This window comes from Oncorhynchus masou, chromosome 27 (assembly GCF_036934945.1).
Source record: "Oncorhynchus masou masou isolate Uvic2021 chromosome 27, UVic_Omas_1.1, whole genome shotgun sequence".
Classification (NCBI taxonomy): Eukaryota; Metazoa; Chordata; class Actinopteri; order Salmoniformes; family Salmonidae; genus Oncorhynchus; species Oncorhynchus masou.
Genome location: NC_088238.1, coordinates 60983641 through 61010031, shown reverse-complemented (window position 1 = coordinate 61010031; position 26391 = coordinate 60983641). Strand labels below are relative to the sequence as shown.

The following is a 26391-nucleotide window of genomic DNA, read 5'->3' as shown; positions in this document are numbered from 1 at the left end:
ATTATAACTGGAGGGGTTCGGAACTATGGGACAGCATAAACTGATCCATCAAAACAGGTTCTCTGTCCTTGAAATCTTTCTTCGATTGATGTGACAGTATGTGTTTAAGACAATACACAGCAAACCTCCTGCTCAATGACACAACAACTTTATTAAATACTTGTTTCATTCTAATTGATGTATTAATACCCCTATTTCATTCTATAATGGATTTTTTTTTTACAATTGAGCTCACAGGATACAATACTTGTTTTTGTTTTGAAAATATATGCTGATGCGTGATTAAGCAATAAGGCATGAGAGGGTGAGGAATTTCAAATCAAATCTAATGTTATTTGTCACATACACATTTGCTCATGCAAATACTTACATATTCTTAATTCCATTCCTTCACTTTAGATTGTGTGTATTGTTAGATACAACTTCTTAAGATAGTATAGAATAGAATAGAATACAGTATGTATGTAACGGATGTGAAATGGCTAGTTAGTTAGCCGTGGTGCGCACTAATAGCGTTTCAATCGGTGAGACCTTTAAATAGTGGTTCCCACCCTCGGAAATACATGGGTAGCCATCTGTAACCCCCCCCCCCCCCCTATAACAGCATTTGTGTCTCAGGTGAAAGAATCAACGGAAAAAGCTCACAACTGCGGAGGACAGCAGAGAGAGGGATGGTGGGAATTCGTGTGATGCATAAACACAATCAGAGGTTCAAGCACTCGCCGTAATCAGCAGGTTAGAAAGAGTACACAACCATTCTAGGAGGCACTCTACCACAAATGTGCTCATTTGATCTTTCCCAGCTCCAAACAGCGCGGTGGTGAGTCAATCTGCAAGTATAGTCTAGGCAAGCAGTGAGGAGCGCACAATAACAATACAGGCTCCAGACATCACAGCAAAAAGAAACCCATGAAACAAGTTACACACACTCATAAACACACAACCTCGGGTGATGGATAGCTGTCGGCTATTAGACACGATTTACCGTTCTTTGTGCAGCTTCAAATGTCTTCCCACATTTGTTGATACAGCGTCATCTTTATATACGAAAATAATAATTTTGGGTATCATCGTTCCAAGGGCTCCATCTGAATTCACCCGCCGAAGTTCCTCTGCACTGCCACGCACAATTTGATTAGCTGCTGTCCGATTTCAAACTGTAATCCGTTAAATGAAGAGTAGATGCCTGTACACTTTTTTTTAATAGCATCATGTTTTAATATTTGGGCTTGGGGAGGGTATCAAGTCAGGTCAAGTCATAAGGCTCAAGTCCAAGTCAAGTCACGAGTCATTGGTATTAAAGTAAAAGTCGAGTTGCAAGTCATCATATTTGTGACCTGAGTCTGACTCGAGTCCAAGTAATGTGACTCAAGTCCACAACTCTGATCAGGACCATTGAAGAAAGAATTACATGTTTATGGTATAACAGAATGAAAACTACATTGATTTAAATTGTAGAACATTTTGCTCCAAAGGGCCTTATTTAAATCAGTTATCCAGGTTTCACTGGTTAAGTCAAAATATGAAATAAAATATTTCTCAGATTAGTTCATATCAGCAAACAGAGTGAATCAACGTTTTAGTTCATATCAGCAACAGAGTGAATCAACGTTTTAGTTCATATCAGCAACAGAGTGATTAAATGTTTTAGTTCAAATCAGCAACAGAGTGATTAAATGTTTTAGTTCAAATCAGCAACAGAGTGATTAAATGTTTTAGTTCAAATCAGCAACAGAGTGATTAAATGTTTTAGTTCAAATCAGCAACAGAGTGAATCAACGTTTTAGTTCAAATCAGCAAGAGAGTGAATCAACGTTTTAGTTCATATCAGCAAAAGAGCGAATCAAAAATAGCCTTAAGTGCATATTAAATCAAACATTATTTTTCATTGCATGGAAATAACATCGACTTAAGACGGAAACCCATACACTTACACATTTTGATTGAATAGGCAGTAATTATATCACATCGTTATGTCAGCTTACAAGACTTGATTTAATTTTTGGACACTATTCAAATCATGGGTGGAATTGGGGTAGGGGTTGGAATGTGTGGAAAGTTCTCAGAGTGAAATATGACAACACACACTATTTCGTTCTGCTGCTTGCCTGTGAGTGAAATAGTGTTTTTAGTGGGCGTTGCCACTGAGACTAATGCTGGCTTGACAGGAGCAGCGACAGAACCACCAGAAAGAATGCTGTGCAGAGACTGGTCTTGCTGCTTACTCCACTTGAGGTCACAGCTGGGATGGAAAGAGAAAAAGGAAACATGTTCAAATGAAAATAGGAAGAATGTGTGTTGCCAGTGAGACAGCTGATTTGCTAAATACAACTGGAACGCAACTCATAAATGATTGATTCATGTAGAGATAATGGCATATGATACAATGGTGAAGAAAATACAATAATTATATTTTTAGAGAATACATTGGGGCAAAAAGTATTTGGTCAGCCACCAATACTTATTTTCCTCCATATTTTGCTATTAAATTCATTAATAATCCTACAATGTGATTTTCTGGATTTTTCTTTCCCATTTTGTCTGTCAAAGTTGAAGTGTACCTATGATGAAAATTACAGGCCTCTCACATCTTTTTAAGTGGGAGAACTTGCACAATTGGTGGCTGACTAAATACTTTCTTTTGCCCCACTGTATACTTATTTAACATATAATAGAATACAAATAAATAAATGAATATGTTAACCTGTGCCGTTGACTCTCACTGAGGTGGGGTCAATGTTGAAAGCTGTGATTTTTTGGGCGGCTTTTATTAAAACAGTGCCAATCTCCATGGAATTTGGGACGGAGGGGGAGCTGAATGCTAGATCCATAGTATTGATGATGGATCCAGAGCTGGGAACAAATGAGAGATGACATGTTAGATAGAAAGTGAGATCAATTTATATCAACATACAAAATGTAATGCAAAAATAATCACCTGAATTCTGTCACAGCCAAACTGTTGAAAGAGGTGAAAGCTGATCGATAGAAAGGATCAAGCTGGAAGACAAAACAAGAAACAGATGAAGTTTAAACAAACAATTTCCTGTTGATTAAAAGCTGACTATGTAACTGTATTCTACCCCTTTCAATAGGACATTCACATCTTCATTCTTTTAAGAGGCTCACCTGAGTTTTAATCAGTAATGCTCGGGTTTGACAGGCCTGAGAAGATGTGTTTGATAGGTCCGAGGTAAATGTCTCTCCGCTGGACCGGAACACCACCGTCACCTTAGTGAGTGCCACAACGGTAGTTTCAGTGGTTGTAGTTGTGATGATGGCAGTAGTGATGACAGGACTAGCCGTTGTAGTTGTGTTCTTACTTGTGGTGGGCACTTTGAAGTCAAAAGAGCAGAAACGTTACTGTACAAGCTAATGCTTTGTCTATGCACGTCTATGCTGTACAAGTCTATATACATACTGTACCTTTGGAAGGAATTCAGACCCCTTGACTCTTTACAAATTTTGTTACGTTACAGCCTTTTTATAAAACTGATTAAATTATTTATTTCCATCATCGATCTACACACAAAATCCCCATAAAGACAAATAAAATAACACGTATTTTTAGTGTTTTGCTAAGTTATAATAAAATAAAAAAAATGAAATATCATATTTACATAAGTATTTAGGCCCTTTAGTCAGTACTTTGTTAAGAACCTTCTACAGCGATTACAGCCTTGAGTCTTCTCAGGTTTGGAGCTACAAGCTTGGCACACCTGTATTTGGGGAGTTTCTCCCATTCTTCTCTGCAGAACCTCTCAAGCTCTGTCAGGTTCGATGGTGAGAGTTCGAGCACAGCTATGTTCAGGTCTTTTCAGAGATGTTCGATTGGGTTCAAGTCGGGGCTCAGGCTGGGTAACTCAAGGACTTCCAGAGATTGTCTTGATCCTGACTTGTCTCCCAGCACCTGCCTCTGAAAAACACATGCACAGCATGATGCTGCCACCACCGTGTTTCACCATAGGGATGGTGCCAGGTTTCCTCTAGATGTGACGTTTGGCATTCATGTAAAAATATTTCAATCTTGGTGTCATCAGACAGAGAATCTTGTTTCTTATGGTCTGAGAGTCTTCAGGTGTCTTTTGGCAAACTCCAAGTGGGCTGTCATGTGCCTTTTACTGAGGAGTGGCTTCCGTCTGGCCATTCTACCTCAAATGCGTGATTGGAGTGCTGCAGAGATGGTTGTCCTTCTGGAAGTTTCTCCCATCTCCACAGAGGAACCCTAGAGCTCTAACATAGCAACCATGAGATGCGTTGTCCCTGACCAAGGCCTTTCACCTCCTGACTGCTCAGTTGGCAGGGGTGCTCGCTCTAGGAAGAGTCTTGGTGGTTCCAAAACTTAAGAATGATGGAGGCTACTGTGTTATTCGGGACCTTCAATGCTGCAGAAATGTTTTGGTACCCTTCCCCATATCTGTGCCTTGACACAATCCTATCTCGAAGCTCTACAGACAATTTCTTCGACCTCATGGCTTGGTTTTTCCTCTGACATGCACTGTCAACTGTGGGACCTGATATTGACAGATGTGTGCCTTTCCAAATCATGTGCAATCAATTGAATTTTCCACAGGTGGACTTCAATCAAGTTGTAGAAATATATCAAGGCTGTCAATGGGATGAACAAAACCACAATTTTGTATCTCATCACAAAGGTCTGAATACTGAAAACAAGGTGTTTCTGTTTTTTAATTTTAATACTTTTGCAAAACAAAAAAAATGTTCACCTTGTCTTTATACAGTATTGTGTTTGCATTGCTGAGGATTTTTTTTATTGAATCTATTTTAGAATAAGGCTGCAATTGAACAAAATGATGATAAAGTCAATGGGTCTGAATACTTTCTGAATGCATCGTATGTAAATTAGAAAGTTCAACTACCAAAATTATTGTAGCTTGCACTGTAAAATGTCAGACTGGATTTGCCTTTACGAAAGATGTATCAACCCCAACAGACAATGTTGACTAATTATAAGCCACATAAAAATTCACATCTTTTGTTGCTGCTGGATTATTTTCCTGCTGTAGCAAAGTGGCTCAAATTAAGATCCTACATCTGTATGTATGTGTACATATGCACACTGTCTGTTCTGTGTTTGATTTTTTTGATTCTTCACTTAATTTTTTCTTTAAAATATTTATATTTTTTTGGGCGTGGTTACTCCTACTAGGTATTGCTTGTACTGCTTATTTGTTGTCTTGTAGAGAAAATAAATCAAATAATTGTTCACAAAAATAGCGAGCTCCAGCAGTTCCATTCTCTCAGGTACCTGGGCTCTCACACTAACCTGGAGTAGGGTTCTGGCTGCACTTTGAATGACTGAGTGTTACTTTTTCTTTTTGTACCTTGTCTATTTTTGGACGTTTGGACACCTCCCTGTCCCTCTCCCCAATTTGTCATAAAAAATGTAGTGTAGTTCCAGCAGTTAGCTACATGGCAAGAAATGTATTTAACTACTGAAAACACGAATTAGATATGAATTTGGTGCAACTACCACCAAGCTACTGCCAAATGTAGTTAAATGATTAGCTGAGCTACATGTACATATATAAGAATTAAATGTAACACTCAGATTTTATTCAACACAAGAAATTGCTGTGTATAATCGTTTTCGTTCACCCAACTTGGTTTACTCACCTTGAACAATGATGGTGGTGACATCCACAGAGAGGTTGCCAAAGGTAATGTTTGGATTGGTCACAGCTTCTTTCAGTGTATTGCTAATGTCAGTAACCTCAGGGACAGATTGAGTGGAGGTCTCATTGAACACCAGTTGGACCTCCGCCAGTGTTTCTGCATCCATACGGGAATGGAACATAGGTCTGCAAAGGACATAAAAGGTCATGAACAGTGGCATGCCAAAGGTTAACAGAATAGAATAGAATATAATGGAATATTACGTGAATCCAAGAACAATCGTCCGGATGAAAAGGATCCCATATTTTGCTTTGTAGATCACATCGAACTGTAAGGAATGGTACAAACAGGAGAACATTTGAATGATTTAACACACACAAAAACATTTCTATATATTCCAATCCACATAGCTAAGCCCCAGTTATTTAAGATATACATTGGGGAATATAAATCAACATGTAGTGATGGAGACTAATTCTCACCTGATTAGAACTTCTTAAAGACGTACTTTAAAATATAGATTTTCCAATCTCCATACATTATTGATGGTCATACACCCAATATGAACAAACTCTGAATTTCTAGGACTCACCACTGCAGTAATAGTTATTGCAAGTTCTTGGAATTGTGTACTTTGAGGGTCATTTAAAGCTTCTACAAACACTTGTTGTATGACGAAAGACACCAGTGGAGCAGGTTGAAGATGTGCAGTTGTAGTTGTTGTTGTTGCAGTTGTTGTCGTTGTTGTACTAGTAGTAGTAGTATGTGTTGTAGTAGTGTTTGTTGCGTTGGTTGTTGTAGTTGAAGCTGTGCTGGTTGTTGACAGTGGTGATGTTGTCCTTGACACTGTAGTTGTGGGGGCCACATATGTAGTGGTTGTAGTTGTGGGCCTAGTTGTAGGAACGGTAGCAGGAACAGGGACACGTTCTCCAGTTGTTGTGGCGGTCGTACCAGCCACAGTGGTAGTAACAGAAGTTGTAGGAGGAACAGTACTTGTTGCAGGAGCAGCTAAGTTAAAACATAAAATGGACATTTCCACATCTCTTTAAGGCTGCGTGGCAGTATAACACAGTCATCGTAACAGATGGGAGTATAACATGATGCTCTTATATTGACAACTAAATCGTCATATGTTGGGCTTTTATGTAATTCACTGTAAACAGGCTTCCTGATCATTTCACATGAACCATTTAACTGAAAACCATTTCTGAAGTATACAGTACATTTGGAGATTCAGACCCCTTGACTTTTCCCCACATTTTGTTACATTACAGCTGACATGGATTAAATACTCCCCCCCTCATCAATTTTCACAAAATATGCCATAATGACAACGCAAAAACAGGTTTTAAGAAAGCTAGATTTTGAGTCTCATAACTTCTCTAGGGTAGGGGGCAGCATTTGGAATTTTGGATGAATAGCGTGCCCAAATTAAACTGGCTTCTTCTCAGGCTCAGAAGATATGATATGCATATTGGATAGAACACACTCTAAAGTTTCCATAACTGTTAAAATAAAGTCTGTGAGTATAACATAACTGATATGGCATGCGAAAACATGAGAAAATAACATTCAGGAAGTAGGATTTGTTGTTGTTGTAGTTTTCTATTCAATGCCATTACAGTATCCATTGACATAGGACTCAAATTGCAGTTCCTATGCCTTCCAATAGATGTCAACAGTCTTTCGAAATGGTTTCAGGCTTGTATTCTGAAAAATGAGGGAGTAAGAGCATCTGAATGAGTGGACCCTGCCGTGTCACAGAGCTTTTTCATGCGCGCGACCGAGAGAGTTCCTTTCTTGTTTACCTTTTATATTGGCAACGTTATTGTCCGGTTGAAATATTATCGATTATTCAGGCTAAAAACAACCTGAGGATTGAATATAAACATCGTTTCGATTCTTCAAAAAGCCATCCTTTGCCTTGATGACAGCTTTGCACACTCTGGACATTCTTTCAACCAGCTTCATGAGGTAGTCATCTGGAATGCATACTTAAAAGTACATTTGTGGAATTTCTTTCGCTCTTAATGTATTTGAGCCAATCAGTTGTATTGTGACAAGGTAGTGGGAGTATTCAGAAGATAGCCCTACTTGGTACAAGACCAAGTCTATATTATTGGAAAGAACAGCTCAAATAAGCAGAGAAACAACAGTCCATCATTACTAAAAGACATGAATGTCAGTTAATATGGAAAAGTTCAAGAACTTTGAACGTTTCTTCAAGTGCTGTCGCAAAAACCATCAAGTGCTATGATGAAACTGTCTCTCATGAGGACCGCCATAGGAAAGGAAGACCCAGAATTACCTCTGCTGCAGAGGATAGGTTCATTAGAGTTACCAGCCTCAGAAATTGCAGCCCAAATAAGTGCTTCACAGAGGTTAAATAACACACACATCTCAACATCAACTGTTCAGAGGAGACTGTGTGAATCAGGCCTTCATGGTCGAATTGTTGCAAAGAAACCACTACTAAAGGACACCAATAAGAAAAAGAGACTTGCTTGGGCCAAGAAATGCATGCAATGCACGTTAGACCGGTGGAAATTTGTCCTTTGGTCTGAAGTCCAAAGTGGAGATTTTTTGGTTCCAACCGCCGTGTCTTTGTGAGACGCAGTGTGCGTGAACAGATGATCTCCTCTTGTGTATTTCCCACCGTTAAGCACGGAGGAGGAGGTGTTATGGTGTGGGGATGCTTTGCTGGTGACACTGTCTGTGATTTATTTTGAATTCAAGGCACACTTAACCAGCATGGCTACCACAGCATTCTGCAGTGATACGCCATCCCACCTGGTTTGGGCTTAGTGGGACTATCATTTGATTTTCAACAGGACAATGACCCAATACACCTCCAGGCTGTGTAAGGGCTATTGTACCAAGAAGGAGAGTAATGGCATGCTGCATCAGATTACCTGACCTCCACAACCTCCAACATCAATCAAAATTGAGATGGTTTGGGATTAGTCTGACCACAGAGTGAAGGAAAAGCAGCCAACAAGTACTCAGCATACATGGGAACTCCTTCAAGGCCGTTGGAAAAGCATTCCAGGTGAAGCTGGTTGAGAAAATGCCAAGAGTGTGCAAAGCTGTCATCAAAGCAAAGGGTGAGTATTTGAAGAGTCTCAAATATAAAATATATTTTGATTTGTTTAAAACAAATTTGGTTACTACGTGATTTCATATGTGTTACTTCATAGTTTTCATTTCTTAAATATTATTCTACAATGTATAATTGAGTAAAAATAAAGAAAAACCCTTGAATGAGTAGGTGTTGTAAAACTTTGGTGTATGTGTACATATGCACACTGTCTGTTCTGTGTTTGCCTTCTTGACTCTTCTCTTCATTTAAACATGTTTTATGTGGTTGCTCCCTCTGGGTACTGCTTATTTGTTTAATTGTCTTACATAGAAAATAAATCTAATATTTTTTCACAAAAATAGCTAGCTGCAGTAGTTCCATCCTCTCAGATACCTGAGTCCTAACACTAACCTGGAGTAGAGTTCTGGCTTCATTTTGATTGACTGAGGGTTACTTTTTTGTTTTGTGTTTTTTTATATTTTCAGACGTTTGGACTGAATATTTTCTGAAAAATGTCATATGCAAATCTGAAATGTCATACACTACAAACTGCAAGAGGGATGGAAATTATAGCCTACTTTTCTCATCCATATTTCATTTCATTTTTGTGCAAAAAACTGTAGTGTGTAGGTCCAGTATTTAGAGACATGGCAAGACACTGAATGAACTACTGAAAAGTCTAATTCGACATGAATTCAGTTCAACTACCACCAAGTTACTGCAAAATTTGGTTAAATTGTTAGTTGAACTACATGTACAGATGTCAGATCTTAATTTCATTACCCTGTTGCAGGAAAACTTTCAAAAATGTCTGTTGCTGCAGTAAACTGTATCAAAATAAGATACAGCATCTGTAGTTCACTACTCCCCAACATGTGAATAGACTGTAGAAAAGCATTAAATGTAACACTCAAATTTTATTCAACACTGGAGAATTTGCTGTGTTTAATCGTTTTCGTTCCCCCAATGGTTTTACTCACCTTTAACAATGATGGTGGTAACATCCACAGAGAGGTTGCCAAAGAAAGTGTTTGGATTGGTCACAGCTTCTTTCAGTGTATTGCTAATGTCAGTAACCTCAGGGACAGATTGAGTGGAGGTCTCGTTGAACACCAGTTGGACCTCCGCCTGTGTTTCTGCTTCCATACGGGAATGGAACATAGGTCTGCAAAGGACATAAAAGGTCATGAACAGTGGCATGCCAAAGGTTAACAGAATAGAATAGAATATAATGGAATATTACGTGAATCCAAGAACAATCGTCCGGATGAAAAGGATCCCATATTTTGCTTTGTAGATCACATCAAACTGTAAGGAATGGTACAAACAGGAGAACATTTGAATGATTTAACACACACAAAAACATTTCTATATATTCCCATCCAGCTTCTATATATTCCAATCCACATAGCTAAGCCCTAGTTATTTAAGATAGACATTGAGGAATATAAATAAATCTGTAGTGATGGAGACTTATTGTCGCCTGATTAAAACAAATAAAATATGTTCTTTAAAATATAGATTTTCCAACAATAGCCATACATTATTGATGGTCATAACACCCAATATGAACCAAGTCTGAAATTCTAGGACTTACCACTGCAGTAATAGTTACTGCAAGTTCTTGGAATTGTGTACTTTGAGGGTCATTTAAAGCTTCTACAAACACTTGTTGTATGACGAAAGACACCCGTGGAACAGGTTTAAGATGTGCAGTTGTAGTAGTTGTTGTTGCAGTTGTTGTTGTTGCTGTACTAGTAGTAGTAGTAGGTGTTGTAGTAGTGGTTGTTGCGTTGGTTGTTGTAGTTGAAGCTGTGCTGGTTGTTGACAGTGGTGATGTTGTCCTTGACACTGTAGTTGTGGGGGCCACATAGGTGGTGGTTGTAGTTGTGGGCCTAGTTGTAGGAACGGTAGCAGGAACAGTGACAGGTTCTCCAGTTGTTGTGGTGGTCGTACCAGCCACAGTGGTAGTAACAGAAGTTGTAGGAGGAACAGTACTTGTTGCAGGAGCAGCTAAGTTAAAACATAAAATGGACATTTCCACATCTCTTTAAGGCTGTGTGGCAGTATAACACAGTCATCATAACAGATGGGAGTATAACATGATGCTCTTATATTGACAACTAAATCGTCATATGTTGGGCTTTTATGTAATTCACTGTAAACAGGCTTCCTGATCATTTCACATGAACCACTTCAACTGAAAACCATTTCTAAAGTATACAGTACATTTGGAAATTCAGACCCCTTGACTTTTTCCCACATTTTGTTACATTACAGCTGACATGGATTAAATACTTTCCCCCTCATCAATTTTCACAAAATATGCCATAATGACAACGCAAAAACAGGTTTTAAGAAAGCTAGATTTTGAGTCTCATAACTTCTCTAGGGTAGGGGGCAGCATTTGGAATTTTGGATGAATAGCGTGCCCAAATTAAATTGGCTTCTTCTCAGGCTCAGAAGATATGATATGCATATTGGATAGAACACACTCTAAAGTTTCCATAACTGTTAAAATAAAGTCTGTGAGTATAACATAACTGATTTGGCATGCGAAAACATGAGAAAATAACATTCAGGAAGTAGGATTTGTTGTTGTTGTTGTAGTTTTCTATTCAATGCCATTACAGTATCCATTGACTTAGGACTCAAATTGCAGTTCCTATGCCTTCCACTAGATGTCAACAGTCTTTAGAAATGGTTTCAGGCTTGTATTATGAAAAATGAGGGAGTAAGAGCAGTCTGAATGAGTGGACCCTGCCGTGTCACAGAGCTTTTTCATGCGCGCGACCGAGAGAGTTCCTTTCTTGTTTACCTTTTACATGGGCAACGTTATTGTCCGGTTGAAATATTATCGATTATTCAGGCTAAAAACAACCTGAGGATTGAATATAAACATCGTTTGACATGTTTCTATGAATTTTACGGATACAATTTGGATTTTTTTGTCTGCCTGTTTTGACTGCGTTTGAGCCTGTGGATTACTAAAGAAAATGTGCGAACATAACGGAGGTTTTCAGATATAAAGAGACTCTATCGAACAATAGGAACATTTATTGAATAAATTAATGTCTTCTGAGTGCAACCATATGACGATCATCAAAGGTAAGTGATTAATTTTATCTCTATTTCTGACTTTTGTAACTCCTCTACTTGGCTGGTTACTGTTTGTAATGATTTGTCTGCTGGGCTATGTTCTCAAATAATTGTAAGGTATGCTTTCGCCGTAAAGCATTTTATAAATCTGACACCGTGGTTGGATTCACAAGAGGTTAATATTTTAACCTATGTAAAATAATTGTATCTTTTCTGAATTTTTATAATGAGTATTTCTGTATTTGAATTTGGCGCTCTGCAATCTCACTGGATGTTGGCTAGGTGGGACCCTAGAGAGGATAACAAAGCATCTGTATAGTTATGTAAACAAGGTATTTCTGTTTATTTATTCTAATATATTTGCAAAATGTCTAAAAAAAGTTTTCATTTTGTCATTATTCAGAAATAGCACACATGGAATCATGTAGTATACAAAAAATATGTTAAACAAATCAAAATATATTACATATTTGAGATTCTTCAAAAAAGCCATCCTTTGCCTTGATGACAGCTTTGCACACTCTGGACATTCTCTCAACCAGCTTCATGAGGTAGTCATCTGGAATGCATACTTAAAAGTACATTTGTGGAATTTCTTTCGCTCTTAATGTATTTGAGCCAATCAGTTGTATTGTGACAAGGTAGTGGGAGTATTCAGAAGATAGCCCTACTTGGTACAAGACCAAGTCTATATTATTGGAAAGAACAGCTCAAATAAGCAGAGAAACAACAGTCCATCATTACTAAAAGACATGAATGTTAGTTAATATGGAAAAGTTCAAGAACTTTGAACGTTTCTTCAAGTGCTGTCGCAAAAACCATCAAGTGCTATGATGAAACTGTCTCTCATGAGGACCGCCATAGGAAAGGAAGACCCAGAATTACCTCTGCTGCAGAGGATAGGTTCATTAGAGTTACCAGCCTCAGAAATTGCAGCCCAAATAAGTGCTTCACAGAGGTTAAATAACACACACATCTCAACATCAACTGTTCAGAGGAGACTGTGTGAATCAGGCCTTCATGGTCGAATTGTTGCAAAGAAACCACTACTAAAGGACACCAATAAGAAAAAGAGACTTGCTTGGGCCAAGAAATGCATGCAATGCACGTTAGACCGGTGGAAATTTGTCCTTTGGTCTGAAGTCCAAAGTGGAGATTTTTTGGTTCCAACCGCCGTGTCTTTGTGAGACGCAGTGTGCGTGAACAGATGATCTCCTCTTGTGTATTTCCCACCGTTAAGCACGGAGGAGGAGGTGTTATGGTGTGGGGATGCTTTGCTGGTGACACTGTCTGTGATTTATTTTGAATTCAAGGCACACTTAACCAGCATGGCTACCACAGCATTCTGCAGTGATACGCCATCCCATCTGGTTTGGGCTTAGTGGGACTATCATTTGATTTTCAACAGGACAATGACCCAATACACCTCCAGGCTGTGTAAGGGCTATTGTACCAAGAAGGAGAGTAATGGCGTGCTGCATCAGATTACCTGGCCTCCACAACCCCCAACATCAATCAAAATTGAGATGTTTTGGGATTAGTCTGACCACAGAGTGAAGGAAAAGCAGCCAACAAGTACTCAGCATACCCGGGAACTCCTTCAAGGCCGTTGGAAAAGCATTCCAGGTGAAGCTGGTTGAGAAAATGCCAAGAGTGTGCAAAGCTGTCATCAAAGCAAAGGGTGACTATTTGAAGAGTCTCAAATATAAAATATATTTTGATTTGTTTAAAACAAATTTGGTTACTACGTGATTTCATATGTGTTACTTCATAGTTTTCATTTCTTAAATATTATTCTGCAATGTATAATTGAGTAAAAATAAAGAAAAACCCTTGAATGAGTAGGTGTTGTAAACCTTTGGTGTATGTGTACATATGCACACTGTCTGTTCTGTGTTTGCCTTCTTGACTCTTCTCTTCATTTAAACATGTTTTATGTGGTTGCTCCCTCTGGGTACTGCTTATTTGTTTAATTGTCTTACATAGAAAATAAATCAAATATTTTTTCACAAAAATAGCTAGCTGCAGTAGTTCCATCCTCTCAGATACCTGAGTCCTAACACTAACCTGGAGTAGAGTTCTGGCTTCATTTTGATTGACTGAGGGTTACTTTTTTGTTTTGTGTTTTTTTATATTTTCAGACGTTTGGACTGAATATTTTCTGAAAAATGTCATATGCAAATCTGAAATGTCATACACTACAAACTGCAAGAGGGATGGAAATTATAGCCTACTTTTCTCATCCATATTTCATTTCATTTTTGTGCAAAAAACTGTAGTGTGTAGGTCCAGTATTTAGAGACATGGCAAGACACTGAATGAACTACTGAAAAGTCTAATTCGACATGAATTCAGTTCAACTACCACCAAGTTACTGCAAAATTTGGTTAAATTGTTAGTTGAACTACATGTACAGATGTCAGATCTTAATTTCATTACCCTGTTGCAGGAAAACTTTCAAAAATGTCTGTTGCTGCAGTAAACTGTATCAAAATAAGATACACCATCTGTAGTTCACTACTCCCCAACATGTGAATAGACTGTAGAAAAGCATTAAATGTAACACTCAAATTTTATGGAGAATTTGCTGTGTTTAATCGTTTTCGTTCACCCAATGGTTTTACTCACCTTTAACAATGATGGTGGTAACATCCACAGAGAGGTTGCCAAAGAAAGTGTTTGGATTGGTCACAGCTTCTTTCAGTGTATTGCTAATGTCAGTAACCTCAGGGACAGATTGAGTGGAGGTCTCGTTGAACACCAGTTGGACCTCCGCCTGTGTTTCTGCTTCCATACGGGAATGGAACATAGGTCTGCAAAGGACATAAAAGGTCATGAACAGTGGCATGCCACAGGTTAACAGAATAGAATAGAATATAATGGAATATTACGTGAATCCAAGAACAATCGTCCGGATGAAAAGGATCCCATATTTTGCTTTGTAGATCACATCGAACTGTAAGGAATGGTACAAACAGGAGAACATTTGAATGATTTAACACACACAAAAACATTTCTATATAGACATTCTGTTTTTTTTAAGATAGACATTGGGGAATATAAATCAAAATATAATGATAGAGAATAATTGTGACCTGATTAGAACAATTTAAAGATGTCCTTTAAAATATAGATTTTTCCAACAATCGCCATACATTATTGATGGTCATAACACCCAATATGAACCAAGTCTGAAATTCTAGGACTTACCACTGCAGTAATAGTTACTGCAAGTTCTTGGAATTGTGTACTTTGAGGGTCATTTAAAGCTTCTACAAACACTTGTTGTATGACGAAAGACACCCGTGGAACAGGTTTAAGATGTGCAGTTGTAGTAGTTGTTGTTGCAGTTGTTGTTGTTGCTGTACTAGTAGTAGTAGTAGGTGTTGTAGTAGTGTTTGTTGCGTTGGTTGTTGTAGTTGAAGCTGTGCTGGTTGTTGACAGTGGTGATGTTGTCCTTGACACTGTAGTTGTGGGGGCCACATAGGTGGTGGTTGTAGTTGTGGGCCTGGTTGTAGGAACGGTAGCAGGAACAGTGACAGGTTCTCCAGTTGTTGTGGTGGTCGTACCAGCCACAGTGGTAGTAACAGAAGTTGTAGGAGGAACAGTACTTGTTGCAGGAGCAGCTAAGTTAAAACATAAAATGGACATTTCAACTTCTCTTTAAGGCTGTGTGGCAGTATAACACAGTCATTGTAACAGATGGGAGTATAACATGATGCTCTTATATTGACAACTAAATCGTCATATGTTGGGCTTTTATGTAATTCACTGTAAACAGGCTTCCTGATCATTTCACATGAACCATTTAACTGAAAACCATTTCTGAAGTATACAGTACATTTGGAGATTCAAACCCCTTAACTTTATCCCACATTTTGTTACATTACAGCCATATTCTGAAATGGTTTAAATACGTTTTTTTCCCTCATTAATCTTCACAAAATACCCCAGAATGACAAGGCGATAGCAGGTTTGTCAGGATTTGGCCAGGGTTGTTCCGGTTTTTGGTCACTAGATGCCCCCATTGTGCTTTTTGACCTTTTGCTTTCCCTTGATCCCCATTATTATTTGCACCTGTGCCTCGTTTTCCCTGGTTGTATTTAAACCCTTAGTTTCCCTCAGTTCTTTGCTCTGTGTTTGTATGTTAGCACCCAGCCCTAGTATTCTGTGTACTCTTGTTGATCCCGGTGGACGCTCTTGTGGAATTCTGTTTTTTGTTCTTGTTTATTTATTTTTGAGTATCTTTTGAGGCTTTTTATGAGGCTTTTTATGCTTTACCTACCACCTTGTGGATTTACCTTTTTGTCTTGGAGGATTACCTTGTGGATTACCTTGTTCTTGTGGAATTCCTTTTGAGGTTGTGGAGTTACATGTTTTCCTGAAGGACTTCACTTTCTACTTTATTAAATACACCATCTCAAGTACTGCTGTGTCTGCCTCATCTTCTGGGTTCTGCTGACTATTCGTGGCTCAGTTGGTTAAGTGACTGTTTCTCACTCCGGAGACCTGGGTTCGTAACCGGGTCCTGACAAGTTTTTAAAGATATATTTAAAAATGTATCACACAATAAACTGAAATATTTACCTTATTTACATAAGTATGAGGAACCTTGCTATGTAACTCAAAACTATTTTTTTTATTGAGCTCAGGCATATCATTTTTCCATTGACCATCTTTGAGATATTTCTACAACTTGATTGGAGTCCATCAGTGTTAAATTCAATGGATTGAAACTTACATAATTGTGTCAACAGCATTTAAGGTCCCCAAGAACACAGTGGCCTCTTACATGGAAGAAGTTTGGAACAGAAGGACAGCCATCTCGGTAGAGTGACCAGATCGAAGCCACTCCTCAGTAAAAGGCACATGACAGCCCACTTGGACTCCGAAAGACTCTCAGACCATGAGAAACAAGATTCTCTGATCTGGTGAAACCAGGAATGAACTCTTTGGATTAAAGGCCAAACGTCACGTCTGGAGGAAATCTGGTACCATCCCTACAGCACAGCATGGTGGTGGCAGCTTTCTTTGTGGGTTGTTCAGTGACATGGACTGGGAGACTAGTCAGGATCAAGGGAAAGATGAAAGGAGGGAAGCACAGAGAAATCCTTGATGAAAACCTGCTCCAGAGGGCTCAGGACCTCAGACTGGGGTGAATGTTCACCTTTCAACAGGACAATTACCCCCAGCACACAGTCAAGACAAGGCAGGAGTGGCTTTGGGACACGTCTCTTAAAGTGGCCAATCCATAGCCCTGACTTGAACCTTTTGAACATCTTTGGAGAGACCTTAAAATAGGTGTGCAGTGACGCTCCCTATTCAACCTGACAGAGCTTGAGAGGATCTGCAGAGAAGAATGGGAACAACTCGCCAAAAACAGGTGTGCAAAGCTTGTAGCGTCATACCCAAGAAGACTCAAGACTGTAATCACTGCCAAAGGTGCTTCAACAAAGTACTGAGTAAAGGGTCTAAATACTTAGGGTATAAAAATGTAATATTTCAGTTTATAATTTTTTATAAATCTGCTAAAAAACAGTTTTTGCTTTGTCAATATTGGGTATTGTGTGTAGAATGATGACAGGAAAAAACTTTAGAATGAGGAACGTGACAAAATATGGAAAAATTCAAGGGCTCTCAATACTTTCTGAATGCACTGTAGATGCTACAAACACAGGGTTCGCTGCATTAGAACGAGAACTGTGATATTCTGATATAAAACACTCACATTAACAACATGTGTATTACAGAGCACGAGCAGACAAAACAGCTGAAATGTTCGTAATTTGTTGTTGTTGTCGTCCTACCAGTGACGGGTGAAGGGAGTTCTCCAGTTGTTGTTGACCCACCAGTTACAGTTGAATTGGGTTCATCAGTAGATGCCGACACAACAGTGATGAATGTATTTGGAGCCGTTGAAATCGCTGTTGTCAATGCACCTGTTACGGTTGTAATGGGTATTTCTGTAACTGTTACAGTCGACACACCAGTGATTGTGGTAGTGGGTTCACCAGTTTTCGTCAACACACCCTTGACGATTGTAGTGGGTGTTGCAGTAACAGTAGCTGTTGTTGCATCAATTGTTGTCGACACACCAGTGATGGTTGTAGTGGGTTCAGCAGTTGTTGTCGTCACAACAGTGATGGGCGTAGTGGGTTCACCAGATGTTGTCAATGGACCAGTAACGGTTGTCGTGGGTTCACTAGTAATTGTCGATGCATCAATGACGGTTGTAAGCGGGTTCACCAGTTGTCGTCAACACACCCATGACGATTGTAGTGGGTGCTGCAGTAACAGTAGCTGTTGTTGCATCAATTGTTGTCGACACACCAGTGATGGTTGTAGTGGGTTCAGCAGTTGTTGTCGTCACAACAGTGATGGGTGTAGTGGGTTCACCAGATGTTGTCAATGTACCAGTAACGGTTGACGTGGGTTCACTAGTAGTTGTCGATGCATCAATGACGGTTGTAGTAGGTACACCAGTTGTCGTCAACACACCAATGACGATTGTAGTGGGTGCTGCAGTAACAGTAGCTGTTGTTGCATCACTTGTTGTCGACACACCAGTGATGGTTGTAGTGGGTTCACCAGTTGTCGTCAACACACCCTTGACGATTGTAGTGGGTGCTGCAGTAACAGTAGCTGTTGTTGCATCAAATGTTGTCCACACACCAGTGATGGTTGTAGTGGGTTCAGCAGTTGTTGTCGACAAAACAGTGATGGTCGTAGTGGGCTCACCAGATGTTGTCAATGGACCAGTAACGGTTGTCGTGGGTTCACTAGTAGTTGTCGATGCATGAATGACGATTGTAGTGGGTGCTGCAGTAACAGTAGCTGTAGTTGCATCAATTGTTGTCGACACACCAGTGATGGTTGTAGTGGGTTCAGCAGTTGTTGTCGACAAAACAGTGATGGTCGTAGTGGGCTCACCAGATGTTGTCAATGGACCAGTAACGGTTGTCGTGGGTTCACTAGTAGTTGTCGATGCATCAATGACGGTTGTAGTGGGTTCACCAGTTGTCGTCAACACACCCTTGACGATTGTAGTGGGTGCTGCAGTAACAGTAGCTGTTGTTGCATCAAATGTTGTCCACACACCAGTGATGGTTGTAGTGGGTTCAGCAGTTGTTGTCGACAAAACAGTGATGGTCGTAGTGGGCTCACCAGATGTTGTCAATGGACCAGTAACGGTTGTCGTGGGTTCACTAGTAGTTGTCGATGCATGAATGACGATTGTAGTGGGTGCTGCAGTAACAGTAGCTGTAGTTGCATCAATTGTTGTCGACACACCAGTGATGGTTGTAGTGGGTTCAGCAGTTGTTGTCAATGTACCAGTAACGGTTGTCGTGGGTTCACTAGTAGTTGTCGATGCATCAATGACGGTTGTAGTGGGTTCACCAGTTGTCGTCAACACACCCTTGACGATTGTAGTGGGTGCTGCAGTAACAGTAGCTGTTGTTGCATCAAATGTTGTCCACACACCAGTGATGGTTGTAGTGGGTTCAGCAGTTGTTGTCGACAAAACAGTGATGGTCGTAGTGGGCTCACCAGATGTTGTCAATGGACCAGTAACGGCTGTCGTGGGTTCACTAGTAGTTGTCGATGCATGAATGACGATTGTAGTGGGTGCTGCAGTAACAGTAGCTGTAGTTGCATCAATTGTTGTCGACACACCAGTGATGGTTGTAGTGGGTTCAGCAGTTGTTGTCAATGTACCAGTAACGGTTGTCGTGGGTTCACTAGTAGTTGTCGATGCATCAATGATGGTTGTAGTGGGTTCACCAGTTGTCGTCAACACACCCATGACGGTTGTAGTGGGTGCTGCAGTAACAGTAGTTGTTGGTGCATCACTTGTTGTCGACACACCAGTGATGGTTGTAGTGGGTTCACCAGTTGTCGTCAACACACCCATGACGGTTGTAGTGGGTGCTGCAGTAACAGTAGTTGTTGGTGCATCACTTGTTGTCGACACACCAGTGGCGGCTGTAGTGGCTGCGGCTCTAACCGTTGTTGTTGATGAATCAGTGAGAGTTGTAGTGGGTGCAGCTGTAGTAGTAGTTGTTGATGCAGCGCTCATTGTTGACACACCAGTGATGGTTTCAGTTGGTTCACCTGTTGTTGTTGATGAATCAGTTTTGGTTGTTGTGGGTTCACCAATGGTTGTTGATGAATCAGTGACAGTTGTAGTGGGTACTTCTGTAAACATTGTTTTAAACACACCGGTGATGTTTGTAGTGGGTTCAGCATTTGTTGTCGACACACGAGTGACGGTCTTATTGGGTTCACCGGATGTTGTCAATGGACCAGTAATGGTTGTCATGGGTTCACTAGTAGTTGTCGATGAACCAGTTACTGTTGTTGTCAACACACCCATGACGGATGTAGTGGGTTCACCAGGTTTTGTCGACATACCACTGATGGTTGTAGTGGATTCACCATTTGATGTCAATGAACCAGTGATGGTTTCAGTGGGTTCACCTGTTGTTGATGAATCAGTTTTGGTTGTAGTGGGTTCACCAATGGTTGTTGATGAATCAGTGACAGTTATAGTGGGTGCAGCTGTAACCGTTGTTGTGAACACACCGGTGATGGTTGTCGTGGGTTCACCAGTTGTTGTCGACACACCAGTGATGGTTGTTGTGGGTTCACCAGTTGTTGTCGACAAACCCGTGACAATTGTAATTGGTACTGCTGTAACCGTTGTTGTCAACACACCGGTGATGGTTGTAGTGGGTTCACCAGATGTTGTTGATGAATCAGTTTTGGTTGTAGTGGGTTCTCCAGATGTTGTTGATGAATCAGTTTTGGTTGTAGTGGGTTCACCAGATGTTGTTGATGAATCAGTGACAGTTGTAGTGGGTGCAGCTGTAACAGTTGTTGTCAACACACCAGTGATGGTTGTAGTGGGTTCACCAGATGTTGTCAATGGACTAGTAACGGTTGTCATGGTTTCACTAGTAGTTGACGATGAACCAGTTACTGTTGTCGTCAACACACCCATGACAGTTGTCGTGAGTTCACTATTAGTTGTCGATGCATCAATGACGGTTGTAGTGGGTTCACCAGTTGTCGCCAACACACCCATGACGATTGTAGTGGGTGCTGCAGTAACAGTAGTTGTTGGTGCATCACTTGTTGTCGACACACCAGTGGCGGCTGTAGTGGCTGCGGCTCTAACCGTTGTTGTTGATGAATCAGTGAGAGTTGTAGTGGGTGCAGCTGTAGTAGTAGTTGTTGATGAAGCGCTCATTGTTGACACACTGGTGACGGTTGCCGTGGGTTCACCAGTTGTCGACACATCAGTAACGGTTGTAGTGGGTTCAACAGTTGTTGTTGATGCTCCAGTGACGTTTGTAGTGGGTTCAGCTGTAAACTTTGTTACCGACACACCAGTGACTGTTGTAGTGGATTCACTAGTTATAGTCAATGTTTCAGTGGGTTCACCAGTTGTTGTTGATGAATCAGTGATGGTTGTAGTGGGTTCAGAAGTTATTGTTGATGAATCAGTTATGGTTGTAGTGGGTTCACCTGTGGTTGTCGGTGCATCAATGACAGTTGCAGCAGGTTCGGCTGTAACAGCAGTTGTTGATGCACCACTCATTGTCGACACACTGGTGACGGATGTAGTGGGTTCACCAGTTCTTGTCGATAAACCACTCGTTGTTATTGCACTGGTAAGAGTTTTTGTGGCTGCAGCTGTAACAGATAAAAGGAAACACGATCAAATGAAAATACGACGAGTGTTTGTTGCCCTGTAATGTAATGACACAAAATGCACGGCGTACAAACTGTTCATTTACCAAATAATAGGATATAATACATACATGTGTTTACCTGTGCTGTTGACCGTCACTGAGTTGGGCTCAATATTGAAAGCTGTGATGTTTTGAGCAGCATCTATCAAAACAGTGCCAATCTCTGTGATATTAGGGACCGAGGGGGAGCTGAATGCTACATTTACAGTATTGATGATGGATCCAGAGCTGGGAACAAATGGGAGATAACATGTTAGGAAGAAAGTGAGATCAATTTAAATCAACACACAACATGTAATGCAAAAACAATCACCTGAATTCTGTTACAGTCAAACTGTTGAAAGAGGTGAATGCCGATCGATAGAAAGGTTCAAGCTGGAAGGCAAAACAAGAAACAGATGATTTTTAAACAAACAACTTCCTGTTGATTAAAAGCTGAGTGTGTTACTATATTCTACCCCTCTCGTTTGAACATTCACATCTTCATTCTTTTAAGAGGCTCACCTGAGTTTTAATCAGTAATGCTCTTGTTTGAAAGGCCTGAGATGATGGGTTTGATAGATCAGAGGTAAATGTCTCTGCTCTGGACCTGAACACCACAGGAACCGTAGTGATTGCAACAGCGGTAGTTGCAGTTGTCGTGACGATGGCAGTAGTGATGACAGGAGTAGCCGTTGTCGTTGTGTTGACATTTGATGCACTGGTGACGGTTGTTGTGGGTGCAGCTGTAGCCGTTGTTGCTGATGTACCAGTGACGGATGTAGTGGGTGACGCTGTAACCATTTTTGCAAACACACTAGTGAATATTGTAGTGGGTTCACCAGTTGTTGTCAACACACCAGTGTAGGTTGTAGTGGGTTCACCAGTTGTTTTTTTTGACTCAGCTGTAGTTGATGAATCAGTTACGGTTGTAGTGGGTTCACCAATTGTTGTTGATGCCCCAGTAACAGTTGTAGTGGGTTCACCAGTTGTTGTTGATGCCCCAGTAACAGTTGTAGTGGGTTCACCAGTTGTTGTTGATGCCCCAGTAACAGTTGTAGTGGGTTCACCAGTTGATTTTGATGACTCAGTGACAGTTGTAGTGGGTTCACCAGTTGTTGGTGAAGACTCAATGATAGTTGTAGTTGGTTCACCAGTTGTTGTCAACACACCAGTGTCGGTTGTAGTTGGTTCACCAGTTGTTTTTGTTGACTCAGCTGTAGTTGATGAATCAGTTACGGTTGTAGTGGGTTCACTAGTTGTTTTTGTTGACTCATCTGTAGTTGATGAATCAGTAACAGTTGTAGTGGGTTCACCAGTTGTTGTTGATGCCCCAGTAACAGTTGTAGTGGGTTCACCAGTTGTTTTTGTTGACTCAGTGATGGTTGTGGTGGGTTCACCAGTTGTTGTCGACACAGCAGTGACTGTTGTTGTGGGTTCACCAGTTGTTTTTGTTGACTCAGTGATGGTTGTGGTGGGTTCACCAGTTGTTGTCGACACAGCAGTGACTGTTGTTGTGGGTTCACCAGTTGTTTTTGTTGACTCAGTGATGGTTGTGGTGGGTTCACCAGTTGTTGTCGACACAGCAGTGACTGTTGTTGTGGGTTCACCAGTTGTTTTTGTTGACTCAGTGATGGTTGTGGTGGGTTCACCAGTTGTTTTTGTTGACTCAGTGATGGTTGTGGTGGGTTCACCAGTTGTTTTTGTTGACTCAGTGATGGTTGTGGTGGGTTCACCAGTTGTTGTCGACACAGCAGTGACTGTTGTTGTGGGTTCACCAGTTGTTTTTGTTGACTCAGTGATGGTTGTGGTGGGTTCACCAGTTGTTGGTGAAGACTCAGTGATAGTTGTAGTGGGTTCACCAGTTGTTTTTGTTGACTCAGTGACAGTCGTAGTGGGTTCACCAGTTGTTGATGATGACTCAGTGATGGTTGTGGTGGGTTCATCAGTTGTTGTTGATGAAACCGTGACGGAAGTAGTGGGTTCACCAGTTATTGTCAATGCACCTGTTAATGTTGTAATTGGTACATCTGTCACCATTGTTGTTGACACACCACTGAGGGTTGTAGTGTGTTCACCAGTTGTTGTTGATGCCCCAGTAACAGTTGTAGTGGGTTCACCAGTTGTTGTTGATGCCCCAGTGACAGTTGTAGTGGGTTCACCAGTTGTTGGTGAAGACTCAGTGATAGTTGTAGTGGGTTCACCAGTTGTTTTTGTTGACTCAGTGACAGTCGTAGTGGGTTCACCAGTTGTTGATGATGACTCAGTGATGGTTGTGGTGGGTTCATCAGTTGTTGTTGATGAAACCGTGACGGAAGTAGTGGGTTCACCAGATGTTGTTGACACACCAGTGATGGTTGTAGTGGGTTCACTGGTTGTTGTTGATGAACCAATGATAGTTGTAGTGGGTTCACCAATTGTTGTTGACCCACGCGTGACAGTTGTAGTGGGTTCACCAGTTGTTGTTGACCCATGAGTGACAGTTGTAGTGGGTTCACCAGTTGTTGTCGACCCATGAGTGACAGTTGTAGTGGGTTCACCAGTTGGTGTCGACCCATGAGTGACAGTTGTAGTGGGTTCACCAGTTGTTGTCGACCCATGAGTGACAGTTGTAGTGGGTTCACCAGTTGTTGTCGACCCACGAGTAACAGTTGTAGTGGGTTCACCAGTTGTTGTCGACCCATGAGTGACAGTTGTAGTGGGTTCACCAGTTGTTGTTGACCCATGAGTGACAGTTGTAGTGGGTTCACCAGTTGTTGTTGATGCCCCAGTAACAGTTGTAGTGGGTTCACCAGTTGTTGTTGATGCCCCAGTAACAGTTGTAGTGCGTTCACCAGTTGTTGGTGAAGACTCAGTGATAGTTGTAGTGGGTTCACCAGTTGTTTTTGTTGACTCAGTGACAGTCGTAGTGGGTTCACCAGTTGTTGATGATGACTCAGTGATGGTTGTGGTGGGTTCATCAGTTGTTGTTGATGAAACCGTGACGGAAGTAGTGGGTTCACCAGATGTTGTCAATGCGCCTGTTAATGTTGTAATTGGTACATCTGTCACCATTGTTGTTGACACACCACTGAGGGTTGTAGTGGGTTCACCAGTTGTTGTTGACACACCAGTGATTGTTGTAGTGGGTTCACTGGTTGTTGTTGATGAACCAATGATAGTTGTAGTGGGTTCACCAATTGTTGTTGACCCACGAGTGACAGTTGTAGTGGGTTCACCAGTTGTTGTCGACCCATGAGTGACAGTTGTAGTGGGTTCACCAGTTGTTGTCGACCCATGAGTGACAGTTGTAGTGGGTTCACCAGTTGTTGTCGACCCATGAGTGACAGTTGTAGTGGGTTCACCAGTTGGTATCGACCCATGAGTGACAGTTGTAGTGGGTTCACCAGTTGTTGTCGACCCACGAGTAACAGTTGTAGTGGGTTCACCAGTTGTTGTCGACACACGAGTGACAGTCGAAGCAAGTTCACTAGTTGTTGTTGATGCTCCAATGACAGTTGTTGTTGTGGGTGACGCTGTGACCGTTGATGTTAATCTACCAGTGACGTTTGTAGTGGGTGCAGCTGTAAACTTTGTTATCGACACACCAGTGATGGTTGTAGTTGGTTCGTCCGTTGTTGTCGACACACCAGTGACTGTTGTAGTGAATTCACTAGTTATTGTCAAGGTTTCAGTGGGTTCACCAGTTGTTGTTGATGAATCAGTGATGGTTGTAGTGGGTTCACCTGTTGTTCTCGGTGCATCAATGACAGCTGCAGCTGCATCTGTTTTTGTCGACAACACCAGTGACGGTTGTAGCGGTTTCACTGGCAGTAGTTGTTGCATCAGTGACGCTTGTTGTGGGTTCACTAGTTGTTTTTGGTGAATCATTGACGGTTGTAGTATTTTCACCAGTGGTTCTGGATGACGCAAAAACGATTGTAATGGGTTCACCAGTTGTTCTGGATGGAACAGTGACAGTTTTAGTTGGTTCACCAGTTGTTTTTGTTGACTCAGTGGTTTTAGTATGTTCACCAGTTGTCGTCGTTGACTCAGTGGTAGTTTTAGTGGGTTCACCAGTAGTTGTCGACACACCAGTGATGGTTGTAGTGGGTTCACCAGTTGTTGTCGTTGACTCAGTGGTGGTTTTAGTGGGTTCACCAGTTGGTGTCGTTGACTCAGTGGTGGTTTTAGTGGGTTCACCAGTTGGTGTCGTTGACTCAGTGGTGGTTTTAGTGGGTTCACCAGTTGTTGTCGTTGACTCAGTGGTAGTTTTAGTATGTTCACCAGTTGGTGTCGTTGACTCAGTGGTAGTTTTAGTGGGTTCACCAGTTGGTGTCGTTGAATTAGTGACGGCTGTAGCGGTTCACCAGTTTTTGTCATTGCATCAATGCCCATTTTATTTGGTTCACCTGTTGTTTTTGATAACTCTGTGATGGTTGTAGTGGCTGTGGCTTTAACAGTAGTTGGTGATGCACCGTTGATGGTTGTAGTGGGTTCACCAGTTACTATCGACGCATCAATGACTGTTGTAGTTGGTTGACCAGTTGTAGTCAATGCATCAGTTACGGTTGTAGTGGGTTGACCAGTTGTAGTCAATGCATCAGTGACAGTTGTAGTGGGTTGACCAGTTGTAGTCAATACATCAATGACAGTTGTAGTGGGTTGACCAGTTGTCGTCAATGCATCAGTTACGGTTGTAGTGGGTTCATCAGTTGTTGTTGATGCATCATTGACGGCTGTAACGGTTGCGCTTGTAGGATTCATTGTAATGACCACTATTGTTCAGCAAAAACAGAGGAACATTTATTTTATTAAAATAATAACAATGACATCATTGATATATATTCCAAAATGTCTAAT

General features: G+C 41.0%; 1 protein-coding gene across 4 annotated transcripts in view; it reads right to left on the bottom strand.

Moving 5' to 3' along the window:
• Positions 1-132: 132 nt before the first annotated feature.
• Positions 133-26391, bottom strand: part of LOC135516469 (mucin-2-like) — a 41923-nt gene continuing 15664 nt past the window's right edge. The window contains exons 3-19 of one of the 4 annotated variants that reach the window (XM_064940802.1): positions 22075-26306; positions 21884-21945; positions 21650-21798; positions 21344-21511; positions 15026-15441; positions 14707-14771; positions 14444-14628; positions 10314-10729; positions 9960-10024; positions 9697-9881; positions 6230-6645; positions 5901-5965; positions 5638-5822; positions 3130-3335; positions 2939-3000; positions 2705-2853; positions 133-2242 (exon numbers count right to left, since the gene is read on the bottom strand). In XM_064940802.1, the coding sequence (XP_064796874.1) occupies positions 2151-2242; positions 2705-2853; positions 2939-3000; positions 3130-3335; positions 5638-5822; positions 5901-5965; positions 6230-6645; positions 9697-9881; positions 9960-10024; positions 10314-10729; positions 14444-14628; positions 14707-14771; positions 15026-15441; positions 21344-21511; positions 21650-21798; positions 21884-21945; positions 22075-26306 (7118 nt within the window). In that variant the 3' untranslated portion in view covers positions 133-2150. The other 3 variants (XM_064940804.1, XM_064940803.1, XR_010451932.1) reach the window with 3 other exon arrangements.